Below are 12,641 nucleotides of genomic sequence, written 5' to 3'. Positions count from 1 at the left end.
TTCTCAAAATTATCTGTCTCTTAAGGCCTATTTTGAAATTGTGGGACCTTTCCGTGAACTGTGGCCACCCAGCACCCAGCAAGCTTTACCCAAAAATATCATCGCAGCTTCTAACAGACTCTTATTTCCCTCCAAGCCGAGGATATCCGTGCCTGCAACATGGTAGGCTAGGAAGAGGCATTAGCGGTTGGGAGCAATTGGACGGAGCGCTAGTTTAACAAGTACGTTTAAAACAAATCGGTGCCGGCAACATGGTAGGCTAGGAAGAGGCATTAGTGGTTGGGAGCAATTGGACGGAGCGATAGTTAAATTTATGACAAATTCGGGTCTTCAATTTGTCCTGGTATGCTACGAATAGGATGTGGCATTGTGGCTTTACTGGTTTGAAGAAATTGGACGAATCCCGAACTTGACAGGTACGAACACTATTAATTTTTTTTTCTAATTTGAACAAAAAATATTCGTTCGATAAAGAACGATGGTTGATGGTTCAATATTGAACTTAGATGTTCTATTTTGAACAAACCTTCTTTGTTCAAATTAGAACATCATTTTCTCGTTCGACTTGGAATGCTTTATCGTTATCCAATACAAAGGGTACATAATGTTATGGCTTTCAAAATTATAGCTCATATTTTCTGTAAATTTTCATTTTGGAACTTGGTCAATTACATTTTCGAACGAATTTCGTCTACCTTGCCAATCAAATAAAAATATACTTAAAAAAAACGGTGCGTGTCCTATAAATTCGGACCTTTCACAACCCTTTTTCGTTTTCCACTTCGTTAGGACACGGAGGTTATTTATATCGTTATTTGTGTGAAGTTTCTTTTCAATAGGTGGGGTAGTTTCTGAGAAACAGCGTTACAGACCTAACGCATTTTGAGTCGCTAGTGAAGGAGCTACGCTCCAACAATGAAATTGAATCTTCGGTAAATTTCGAAACACGCTGTACATACAACTTCATTACAACATGTTCTAACTCACCCTGTAAATAAATTACTACGAGTAATAGTTTAATCAACCAGTACACTAACTTGAAACAACATATTAATGTACGTAAAAAGTACCTATAACAAAGCGCACTCTAAACCACTCATTTATTACTTTATGGATGTTATACTTGTTTGTTACATTTTGGCCATACGAAGTTTTCCGCAAAATAGTGTCACACTTATTTGTTACTTTTGGCCTTACGACGTTTTCCACAAAAATAGTGTCACACTTATTGGTTACTTTTGGTAATACGTTGAAAATGTCACTGTTATATGTTAGTACATGTACATGAAACCAATACAAAGAAATCCATATAGGATTGTGTGTAAAACCTGTTCTAAGGGGAACGATCTAGCTATTGGAACGAATCTATTCTATTGTGTAGTTTACAAGCCTTCCTCCAGAGGGCGAAAGAGCATTCGTTCTTATTTGAACGAAATAAAATATCTTGAACACACCGTTCTCTGTTACATACCTTTAGAACACTATCGTTCATTTTTGAACAGACTGTTCTAAGTTGAACGTCTTGTGAACGAATTTTTTTAACAGTGTAGTGTTGAAGTAAGGTCCACACGCCAGTGAGGATCGAGGAGCGATAATTAACATACGTCATAAAGTGGGGAAGGAGACGCGAATCGAAGGATTAACCTACATCATATGTGGGGATGGAACACTCCCAGCCATTGTTTACTTAACCATAGGAAACTGGTATGTTATCTCAAGTGGTTGATTATTTTACAAGAGGAAACTGGTTTTATTTCTAGTTATCGTTTTGTTTTAAAAGTGTAAGGGCGATAAATAACTTCACAGGCTTTTTCCGAAATGTAATTAACCGCGCATCATTCCCAGATATTGTAATTGCGCCGTATGAGGGCTGGGTAACTTTGCATGTTAATAAAGTAAGAAATGATATATTATCGCTTTATTTAGACTTGATGTACACCATCTCCCACTTCGTCTGGAAACCGTAAATTTATCTCGAATCAGGCTCAACCCTTTTCAGGGGTGAATCATCGAAACATCAATGGTAGTCCTTTAGGGTACACTCCTTGAAAAGGGTTGATCTGAACAATTTTCCCAGTTTAGTTTACTCGCTGAATTACGTTTAGTCACGCCATTAAATTAATCCAAATTAAAAATAACAAGGTGGGTGAACTATAAAATCCTTAACGAATATAGCGGTCAAGTGGGGTGGCGGAGTGGTTAGCGCTTTCGCCTCGCAGCAAGAGGAACCGGGTTCGATCCCAACTTGTGGCACTGGGTGAAAACTCGGAACTACTCCTTCTGCGTTGAGTTTGCAAGTTCTCTCCCCACTGGTTAAAGGGGTTTTCCCCGAGTCCTTCGGTTTCCCCTTCGCATAAAAACTTGTCGAGGTTAACGGTAATAGTTAGTGTAGGGATCTGTTGGCTCGCGTGGCATGAAGGGCTTGCCACCACGTATTGTAACCCGGCCACCTGTTTAAAGGCATTAAAAGTCGCTAGATGACTTGGGCCTAAGGTGGTGCCTTGGGTATTAGCCTAGCTGATTATTATTATTATTCTTTAAAATGTAAACTATTTAAGAAGTTTTTAATTTGTTAATTTACATTTTTATGTATTGTAAGAAACAATACTTACCACGAATACTTCCGAACAAAGTTGTTGAAAATTTTGAAATTTTATTATCTTACAAGTGTGTGAATTAATCATATCTCCATTTTAATATTGTAAATATGTTTAATAGCAAAACCATATCATCTAGCATTTCAACCTTTAAGTTATTGTACTTAACTAGAGATTTCAAGTATGCACCCTCAACGTCATATCATTTCCCGAAAGAAATCGCCATGTAAGGGAAGTAAATTCAGATGTGATGAAGCTCTCTCATGATTAACGTATTTTACAAGTCATAAACGTACCCTTGACTTCAATGCGCCAGACTCTTCCAAACCTAAGCCCATGGATGGAACCCGTTCACCGTCACCGGTTGAATGTTATCGTGCACCATCAACCACTCCTCCTTCGTCCTTGACTCCACCTCAAGATCTTCAACCCGTCTCTCTGTCATCACCGAAAACCGTATCACCGGAGCTGGATGAGACAGTGTGTCAGAATTTATAGCCCGGTGCACCTGGTAAAAGAGACACCTCCAGCGTAGAGCCTAGCGTCGCCGATCCAACACCGCCGCCGCAGAGTCATTTGCTTTTCGACGCCGCAGCCGATAATTCCCGCCGCTGGAAGTTTTTTTTTATTCAAAGAAGAAAGAAGGGCTGATTGAGTCTGATTAATCAGGGGGAGATATGTGTAACGGCCACGCCAACGGGGGGATACGTGGGGACAGGGGTGGAACACCTGTGGCGGAAGTATTCCGTCCACCCGTTGGGGGATTGGTAGTCGTCCTCACACGGCCATCCACAAATTGCTTCCCAGACGCTTGGGATTACAGGAGTACGTCACTACTCCCGGCGCCGCTGAAAGTTTTTAGAGTTTTTCTACGTAATTTGTTTTTTACAAAAATGTTTTGCGAATTTAACTTTATTTTTTTCTTAATAAAAACCTTTTGGAATGTAACCTTTTTTTTAATAAAAACCTTTTGGAATTTAGTTTTATTTTTTTATAAAAACCTTTTGGAATTTAACCTTATTTTGTTTTACAAAAACCTTTTGGGATTTTTTTAAATTTTCCCCTTCGCGCCGCCGCCACCCAAAAAAAAACCACGCCACCGAGGATCATTGTAAAATCAGCGCGAACCGCCGCCAACCGAAATCAAATCGGCGCTATGCTCTACTGCAGCGTCTCCTAGTTTAGTTCAGGCCTTGGATGACGCGTTAGCATCCATTCGATACAAAAAGATAGACACTGCAATGTTTATCAGGCGTTATCGCGTGGCTTTTCATAATTTTTTATTACGGAAAGGCTCGTGAGTTCTTAGCCTTGGTTTCCACTAGCGCGCGTCATCAACTTTGGGAAGAGCAAACGCTTCAACGCGCTTAAAGAAAAATGTATTATGACGCGCTATATTAAAAACCAAGCATTACTCGTAAGATCCGTTTATACGAGACCTCTGGGAGGTGAAAAACAATTAGCGGAAGCTCGACCTTACTTCCGTAGTATGATGCAGACAACGTTAAAGACAGATGCCATCGAGGAGCAGTTGGATGATTGCATTGAAATTATCCAAAAAGCGCTGAACATTTTGAATCAACGGGTGTGTGCATACCCAGTCTTTCAAAATTAAAATTTTAATAAATATATACGAGACTAAAATGTTACATATGATAGGATCAGGGAGGTATATTCGCATTGCGCCGAATCCCATTCGACCGAATTCCCATTAGACCGAATTCCGCCAATGTTTTTGATGAAATTAGCCCAAAGGCGGGTTTTGTATTTTTCTAATCGACCGACGCAATATTCGCAATTGAGCGACCGCAAAAAAAAATAGTTTTTCTTTCTACTCCTTTTGATTTTTTATGGAAGCGTTTTAATATATTTTTAAGTCAGTTAGGTTAGGTTAGGTTAGGTTAGGTGAGGTGAGGTTAGGTTACGTGAGGTGAGGTTAGGTTAGGTTAGGTAACACTGCATGCTGTTCTGACAGATGCTGAAACGGATAAAACCGAATCCTAAACCCGGAGAAGTGCGTTTTTTTTCGGTCGAATGGGACAATCCCATTAGACCGAATCCTAAATCCGCCAAAGTGTGGCTTTTTCGGTCGAATGGGATTGGGTTCGGTCGAATGGGATTCGGCGCAATGGAACAGATTCATCAGGGAGGCTATGCTGTAAAAATAAAAAATGACAATGCTCGTGTGCGGAAGAGGCAGCTATCGAAATATCAAACTCGATAGAATTGATCAAATTCAAAATGTGTCGACATGTGGTCGATGGTGCCAATTTAAGTCTTGGGCACGAAAAAAAAAAAGGTAATTCGGCTTAAGAATTTAGTTTATGATTTGACTAAAGTACCGGAAATAGCGTAACATACTGCCACTACTTTAAATTTAACTTATTCAATCGATTGTTTGATATTTCGATATCCGCTCCTTTGCCATTTTTGACGGATCGATATTTTTTTGTCATTTTTGATTTTTACAGAATAGCCCTCCAGGCTGGGTAATTGACCGTATTCTGTACGCGGAATTGAATGTTGCGTTTTATCAGCCATTAAGAGGCTCCTCGTATTTGGAATTACTCGAAGAGATGCCTGCTCGTCACGCCATTCTCAATTTTCGAAACGTTAATGATGAAAAATGCTTTTTATGGTCGATGATCGATCTTGGCAAAACTTCATCCAATTTCTTGGGAAAATCATCCTTATAACTAGATAACAATTTATCAATAAACATTTTTGGTATCCGTAGTGAGATATTTCCTTTTTACATAAGTGTAAACAAGTTTGATAAGGGGACAAAAATCGAAGCACCGTCTATTATTGCGGGTAATTAAATTGTTAAAATAGATTATCTTCAAAAATTAATATCTACTTTTCTTTGCCAGAATGTGTCTTCAGCGATTCGGTGCTAACAACCCTGAGAGACGATGTAAAGTTTATATTGAAGAATGCGTCCACACGGTATGCGGAAAACTGTTTTTCCTACTAAGAACAAGACAGTGTATTTGGATAAATATGAATGAATAGAAAAGGTGTTTTTTTTTAAAATTATTTAATTATTTTCCTATTATATAACCTAAAAGCATGTATAAATGCAATACGTTTTTTACGTTAATTTTGAAGCTATCTATAACAAAAAGGCCACCAAAATCCAATTCTTGCCCAAGAAAACCTAGTTAGAACTTAGAACACTGATAATATATATCTGACGATAAAATCATCAATATTCCTATATTACTATATGATCTTGTATGGGGCGCCAAACCGGAAAAAACTAAACAAGATAGTTCTAGATATATTTCAGTTTTCTAGACACATTTCAAGCGTTCTAGACACATTTCAGCTTTCTAGACCCATTTCAGTTTTCTAGACCCATTTCAGTTTTCTAGACACATTTCAGTTTTTTAGACCCATTTCAGTTTTCTAGACCCATTTCAGTTTTCTAGACACATTTCAGTTTTCTAGACCCATTTCAGTTTTCTAGACACATTTCAGTTTTTTAGACCCGTTTCAGTTTTCTAGACACTTCAGTTTTCTAGACCCATTTCAGTTTTCTAGACACATTTTACGAAGCTCTCTCTAGGTATTTTACGCGACGTTCTCTAGATATTTTACGAAGCTCTCTCTAGGTATTTTACGCGACGTTCTCTGGATATTTTACGAAGCTCTCTAGGTATTTTACGCGACGTTCTCTCTGGATATTTTACGAAGCTCTCTAGGTATTTTACGCGACGTTCTCTCTGGATATTTTACGAAGCTCTCTAGGTATTTTACGCGACGTTCTCTCTGGATATTTTACGAAGCTCTCTAGGTATTTTACGCGACGTTATCTCTGGATATTTTACGAAGCTCTCTAGGTATTTTACGCGACGTTCTCTCTGGATATTTTACGAAGCTCTCTAGGTATTTTACGCGACGTTCTCTCTGGATATTTTACGAAGCTCTCTAGGTATTTTACGCGACGTTATCTCTGGATATTTTACGAAGCTCTCTAGGTATTTTACGCGACGTTCTCTCTGGATATTTTACGAAGCTCTCTAGGTATTTTACGCGACGTTCTCTCTGGATATTTTACGAAGCTCTCTAGGTATTTTACGCGACGTTCTCTGGATATTTTACGAAGCTATCTAGGTATTTTACGCGGCGTTCTCTCTGGATATTTTACGAAGCTCTCTAGGTATTTTACGCGACGTTCTCTCTGGATATTTTACGAAGCTCTCTAGGTATTTTACGCGACGTTCTCTCTGGATATTTTACGAAGCTCTCTAGGTATTTTACGCGACGTTCTCTCTGGATATTTTACGAAGCTCTCTAGGTATTTTACGCGACGTTCTCTCTGGATATTTTACGAAGCTCTCTAGGTATTTTACGCGACGTTCTCTCTGGGTATTTTACGAAGCTCTCTAGGTATTTTACGCGACGTTCTCTCTGGATATTTTACGAAACTCTCTAGGTATTTTACGCGACGTTCTCTCTGGATATTTTACGAAGCTCTCTAGGTATTTTACGCGACGTTCTCTCTGGATATTTTACGAAGCTCTCTAGGTATTTTACGCGACGTTCTCTCTGGATATTTTACGAAGCTCTCTAGGTATTTTACGCGACGTTCTCTCTGGATATTTTACGAAGCTCTCTAGGTATTTTACGCGACGTTCTCTCTGGATATTTTACGAAGCTCTCTAGGTATTTTACGCGACGTTCTCTCTGGATATTTTACGAAGCTCTCTAGGTATTTTACGCGACGTTCTCTCTGGATATTTTACGAAGCTCTCTAGGTATTTTACGCGACGTTCTCTCTGGATATTTTACGAAGCTCTCTAGGTATTTTACGCGACGTTCTCTCTGGATATTTTACGAAGCTCTCTAGGTATTTTACGCGACGTTCTCTCAGGATATTTTATGAAGCTCTCTAGGTATTTTACGCGACGTTCTCTCTGGATATTTTACGAAGCTCTCTAGGTATTTTACGCGACGTTCTCTCTGGATATTTTACGAAGCTCTCTCTAGGTATTTTACGCGACGTTCTCTGGATATTTTACGAAGCTCTCTAGGTATTTTACGCGGCGTTCTCTCTGGATATTTTACGAAGCTCTCTAGGTATTTTACGCGACGTTCTCTCTGGATATTTTACGAAGCTCTCTAGGTATTTTACGCGACGTTCTCTCTGGATATTTTACGAAGCTCTCTAGGTATTTTACGCGACAAAATGTACGATTTTGAGCATTCCAACTTCATTAAAGGTTTTCATGATTATTGAATCAACTACATAGCCTCAACGGCCCCGTATGGTGGACATTTCTTTAATAATATCTACTATCTTGTGTAATGGAGACGTCGTGGATTGAAATAAATCTACTCGTTTATTATGTCATTCTTTATTGGAAAACTGAACGTTCTAATTAAAGACTACTTGACAACTTAGAATACCGTTGTTTTCATATTTTTCGGGCAACTGCGAAGAAGGAGCTTTTGTGGTCGCAGATATGAGTCCCTGATCCTATATCACCCATTGGTGGTCTATGTTCTTCCTCCAGCTCCTGCATGTCCAGTACTTTGAAACCTCCTTCACTCAACCCCTTTTGGACCATCTCAATATTCTGGTTCAAATTTGGAAAACGGGTATCGTTGACTATGTAATAATTTCCGTCTGTGAAACCCTTGATTAGAAGATATCCTCCCGGTCTCAGAATGGTGGCTATGTTCTTGACCGCCAAGACGTAGTTCTCGTACGAATCACAGGCAGACTCCAAACAGGCCCCGCTAAAGGCCACGTCGAAGGGTTCCTCCAGTCGGGTGATGGGTGGAGATTGCAGGACGTTAATATGGACGACCCCGTTGACTTTCGACTTGACCCTCGTTTCGATTTCGATCGCTCCCTTTTCCAGATCCCTGAGTAATCAGCGTGTTTGTTACACGGTTTCTTAAGACCAAAGCTACAACTTACTGAAAGCCTTCCTTCTGCGCGCAATAAAGGAACAGATGGTGGTGTCTGGGGTCAGGAATCGGGTTTGCTAGCCACTCATTGACCAGATCGAGATTCTTCTGGCTGTAGTCGCTGTAGACTAGATTGTCGCACACTTTACTGAAAGGACTCATGCGATGGACGATTGGACCGCACCCGATGTCAATGCATCTTTCAAGTGGACCTTTCAACATACCTGCGTTAAGCCCAAGTTAATTAACGTTCTTACTGTTTAAAATTTTGAAAGAATTTTAGTATACTTAAAATTTTTTAACTCTAATAACTATTTGATTATTCCAAAACGGAAACCTTTTTCGAAAGCTTCGTGTAGTTTATCCAAAGTGAATCTCTCAACGGAAAGGATGTCTTTGTAAAATTCTGTCAAAAAGTAGGTGGCATCGAACTCTTCATTGTACCGTTTGCGTACTTGGTCCATTTTTACCAACCAACGCGTTCAACAGAGATAATGACTTCTACGTGTAACTGGGAAAAGAGTCAAAACTATCTCTGTTTCAAGTCACTCAGAAAATGAATTTTACGTGTTTCTCGTCTCAGCGGATTAAAGCGTTTTGGACTTGTGACAGATGGGAAGAGAGATAGAGTACTCAGCGCGCTGTGTTGATGATATCATATTTTAAGTAGACGTTATGAAATTTCCACAGTTTAATGAACTCGGATAAAAACGTTTTTGACTTGTTTAGTGGTAGATGGAAAGAGATATAGAGTACCCGAGTATATTTATCTGCGCTGTGTTGATGATAATATTTTTTACGTAAACGTTACGAAGGTTCCAAAGTTCAGGGAATTTGAATATAGAATAATTTTAAGAATTGTTTAATTTCCGCTGGAAAATTTCTTGAAGATGATAGAATATAAAAACCAATTGACTAATTTGGGTTTAAAGGCCTAGGAAAAAGTGTTCAAACATCTTTTTTGCTTTCCCTCGTAACTCCTCCATTGCGACCGACGGTCAGATCGCTCTCCCGACCTCTACACGTTGAAGGATTAAATCAGGCATTGTAAGCGCTGTCAAAATTGCCAGCAGTTGCAATTCCCTATCAATAGGGGATAACGGAGAGGAAGGGAAAAGATGTTTGAACCCTTTTTCGATTAAATATTAATATTAATATCAAAGTATAACAATATAAAGCGTAAGAGGTGAAGTAATAAATAAGTGTGGCACTTCCTTATCGAACCCGTGTTTGGCCAGAAGTAATAAATAAGTGTGGCACTTACTTATCGAAGCCGTGAATGGCCAGAAGAAATATTTCACGCAAATTTAAGGTTTATTATTAATCCATGATTTTATGCTACCCGCTTAAATGGAATACGGGCATGAAATAATATTATCTCCTTCTTGGCGAACTTTGTTTTTTGATACATCTGTATTCATGCGTTCTATAAATGATCGTTTGCAAAGCATAGGTCAACGCCCCGAGCTGGGCTCGAGCTCACCTCACTCAATTTGTATATGAGCTTACGGATGGTCTCGCGCTCACCAATTATTGGTCGGGTCTTAGGTTCGAGCTCGCAATCTAAATTTCCCCTCCGATGTGAGTTCTCGAGCTCAATAGATTTAAAACCTACAAACTATCTCGGGCTCGCACTCTTTATATTTACAAATCGACGGGTGGTCTCGGGCTCAGGCTCACTATAGCTACTAACAAATAAAATGGTGGCCTCGAGCTCGGTCTGGCTATGTTTTAAAACTACTAAAGGCTCAAGCTCGAGCTCGATGTTTCAAAATACTCAGACAAGCTCAAGCTCAGGATCACTATATTGCAGAGATAGGCAAAAACCAAATTTCCGAGCTCGCGCTCTTCTCTTTCACAGTGAGTAGTTCGAGCCCACGCTCGCGCTCTTCTCTTTTAGTAAAAGAGGGTGAGCAAGCGCTCGCGCTCATCTCTTTTAGTAAAAGAGGGTGAGCAAGCGCTCGCGCTCATCTCTTTTAGTAAAAGAGGGTGAGCAAGCGCTCGCGCTCATCTCTTTTAGTACAAGAGGGCGAGCCCGCGCTCGCGCTCATCTCTTTTAGTACAAGAGGGCGAGCCCACGCTCGCGCTCATCTCTTTTAGTAAAAGAGGGTGAGCAAGCGCTCGCGCTCATCTCTTTTAGTAAAAGAGGGTGAGCAAGCGCTCGCGCTCATCTCTTTTAGTACAAGAGGGCGAGCCCGCGCTCGCGCTCATCTCTTTTAGTACAAGAGGGCGAGCCCACGCTCGCGCTCATCTCTTTTAGTAAAAGAGGGTGAGCAAGCGCTCGCGCTCATCTCTTTTAGTAAAAGAGGGTGAGCCCACGCTCGCGCTCATCTCTTTTAGTACAAGAGGGCGAGCCCACGCTCGCGCTCATCTCTTTTAGTACAAGAGGGTGAGCCCACGCTCGCGCTCATCTCTTTTAGTACAAGAGGGCGAGCCCACGCTCGCGCTCATCTCTTTTAGTACAAGAGGGCGAGCCCACGCTCGCGCTCATCTCTTTTAGTAAAAGAGGGTGAGCAAGCGCTCGCGCTCATCTCTTTTAGTAAAAGAGGGTGAGCAAGCGCTCGCGCTCATCTCTTTTAGTACAAGAGGGCGAGCCCGCGCTCGCGCTCATCTCTTTTAGTACAAGAGGGCGAGCCCACGCTCGCGCTCATCTCTTTTAGTAAAAGAGGGTGAGCCCACGCTCGCGCTCATCTCTTTTAGTACAAGAGGGCGAGCCCACGCTCGCGCTCATCTCTTTTAGTACAAGAGGGCGAGCCCACGCTCGCGCTCATCTCTTTTAATACAAGAGGGTGAGCCCACGCTCGCGCTCATCTCTTTTAGTACAAGAGGGCGAGCCCACGCTCGCGCTCATCTCTTTTAGTACAAGAGGGCGAGCCCACGCTCGCGCTCATCTCTTTTAGTACAAGAGGGTGAGCCCACGCTCGCGCTCATCTCTTTTAGTACAAGAGGGCGAGCCCACGCTCGCGCTCATCTCTTTTAGTACAAGAGGGCGAGCCCACGCTCGCGCTCATCTCTTTTAGTACAAGAGGGCGAGCCCACGCTCGCGCTCATCTCTTTTAATACAAGAGGGTGAGCCCACGCTCGCGCTCATCTCTTTTAGTACAAGAGGGCGAGCCCACGCTCGCGCTCATCTCTTTTAGTACAAGAGGGCGAGCCCACGCTCGCGCTCATCTCTTTTAGTACAAGAGGGTGAGCCCACGCTCGCGCTCATCTCTTTTAGTACAAGAGGGCGAGCCCACGCTCGCGCTCATCTCTTTTAGTACAAGAGGGCGAGCCCACGCTCGCGCTCATCTCTTTTAGTACAAGAGGGCGAGCCCACGCTCGCGCTCATCTCTTTTAGTACAAGAGGGCGAGCCCACGCTCGCGCTCATCTCTTTTAGTACAAGAGGGCGAGCCCACGCTCGCGCTCATCTCTTTTAGTACAAGAGGGCGAGCCCACGCTCGCGCTCATCTCTTTTAGTACAAGAGGGCGAGCCCACGCTCGCGCTCATCTCTTTTAGTACAAGAGGGCGAGCCCACGCTCGCGCTCATCTCTTTTAGTACAAGAGGGTTAGCCCACGCTCGCGCTCATCTCTTTTAGTAAAAGAGGGTGAGCCCACGCTCGCGCTCATCTCTTTTAGTACAAGAGGGCGAGCCCACGCTCGCGCTCATCTCTTTTAGTACAAGAGGGCGAGCCCACGCTCGCGCTCATCTCTTTTAATACAAGAGGGTGAGCCCACGCTCGCGCTCATCTCTTTTAGTACAAGAGGGCGAGCCCACGCTCGCGCTCATCTCTTTTAGTACAAGAGGGCGAGCCCACGCTCGCGCTCATCTCTTTTAGTACAAGAGGGTTAGCCCACGCTCGCGCTCATCTCTTTTAGTACAAGAGGGCGAGCCCACGCTCGCGCTCTTTTAAGAGGAAGAGCTAGAGCTCACGGTCTGCTCGTAATGAGAAGCGCCCTCTCTCAGAGGCCGATAGATACTGGGAAATTCACATTCAGAAAAAGCACCACGTGATGTGATTCGTGAAGAAAGGCGGGAATCAATTGTTTTAAATTTCGCTCTCTAAGGGCGGCGCTGAAGCTCACGCTCGCGCTCTTCTCTTTTATCTCAGAAGCTGAAGCTCGTGGTCTTCTCTTTTTT

The 12,641-nt window shown here is 42.1% G+C and overlaps 1 protein-coding gene across 1 annotated transcript; it reads right to left on the bottom strand.

Annotated features, from left to right (window-relative positions):
* Positions 1–8,018: 8,018 nt before the first annotated feature.
* On the bottom strand, positions 8,019–8,983 carry LOC149924893 (nicotinamide N-methyltransferase-like). Its single transcript, XM_090160801.1, has 3 exons — positions 8,857–8,983; positions 8,530–8,743; positions 8,019–8,474 (listed from the first exon to the last, which is right to left on the bottom strand). The coding sequence occupies exons 1-3, from the start codon at positions 8,981–8,983 to the stop codon at positions 8,021–8,023; spliced, it is 795 nt and encodes a 264-aa protein (XP_090016927.1). The 3' UTR covers positions 8,019–8,020.
* Positions 8,984–12,641: the final 3,658 nt, after the last annotated feature.

The sequence above is a fragment of the Leiobunum rupestre genome, chromosome 10 (assembly GCF_980474605.1).
Source record: "Leiobunum rupestre chromosome 10, qqLeiRupe1.1.hap1, whole genome shotgun sequence".
NCBI lineage: Eukaryota > Metazoa > Arthropoda > Arachnida > Opiliones > Sclerosomatidae > Leiobunum > Leiobunum rupestre.
The sequence above is the reverse complement of the archived record's forward strand: the minus strand, read 5'-3'. Positions and strand labels throughout refer to the sequence as shown.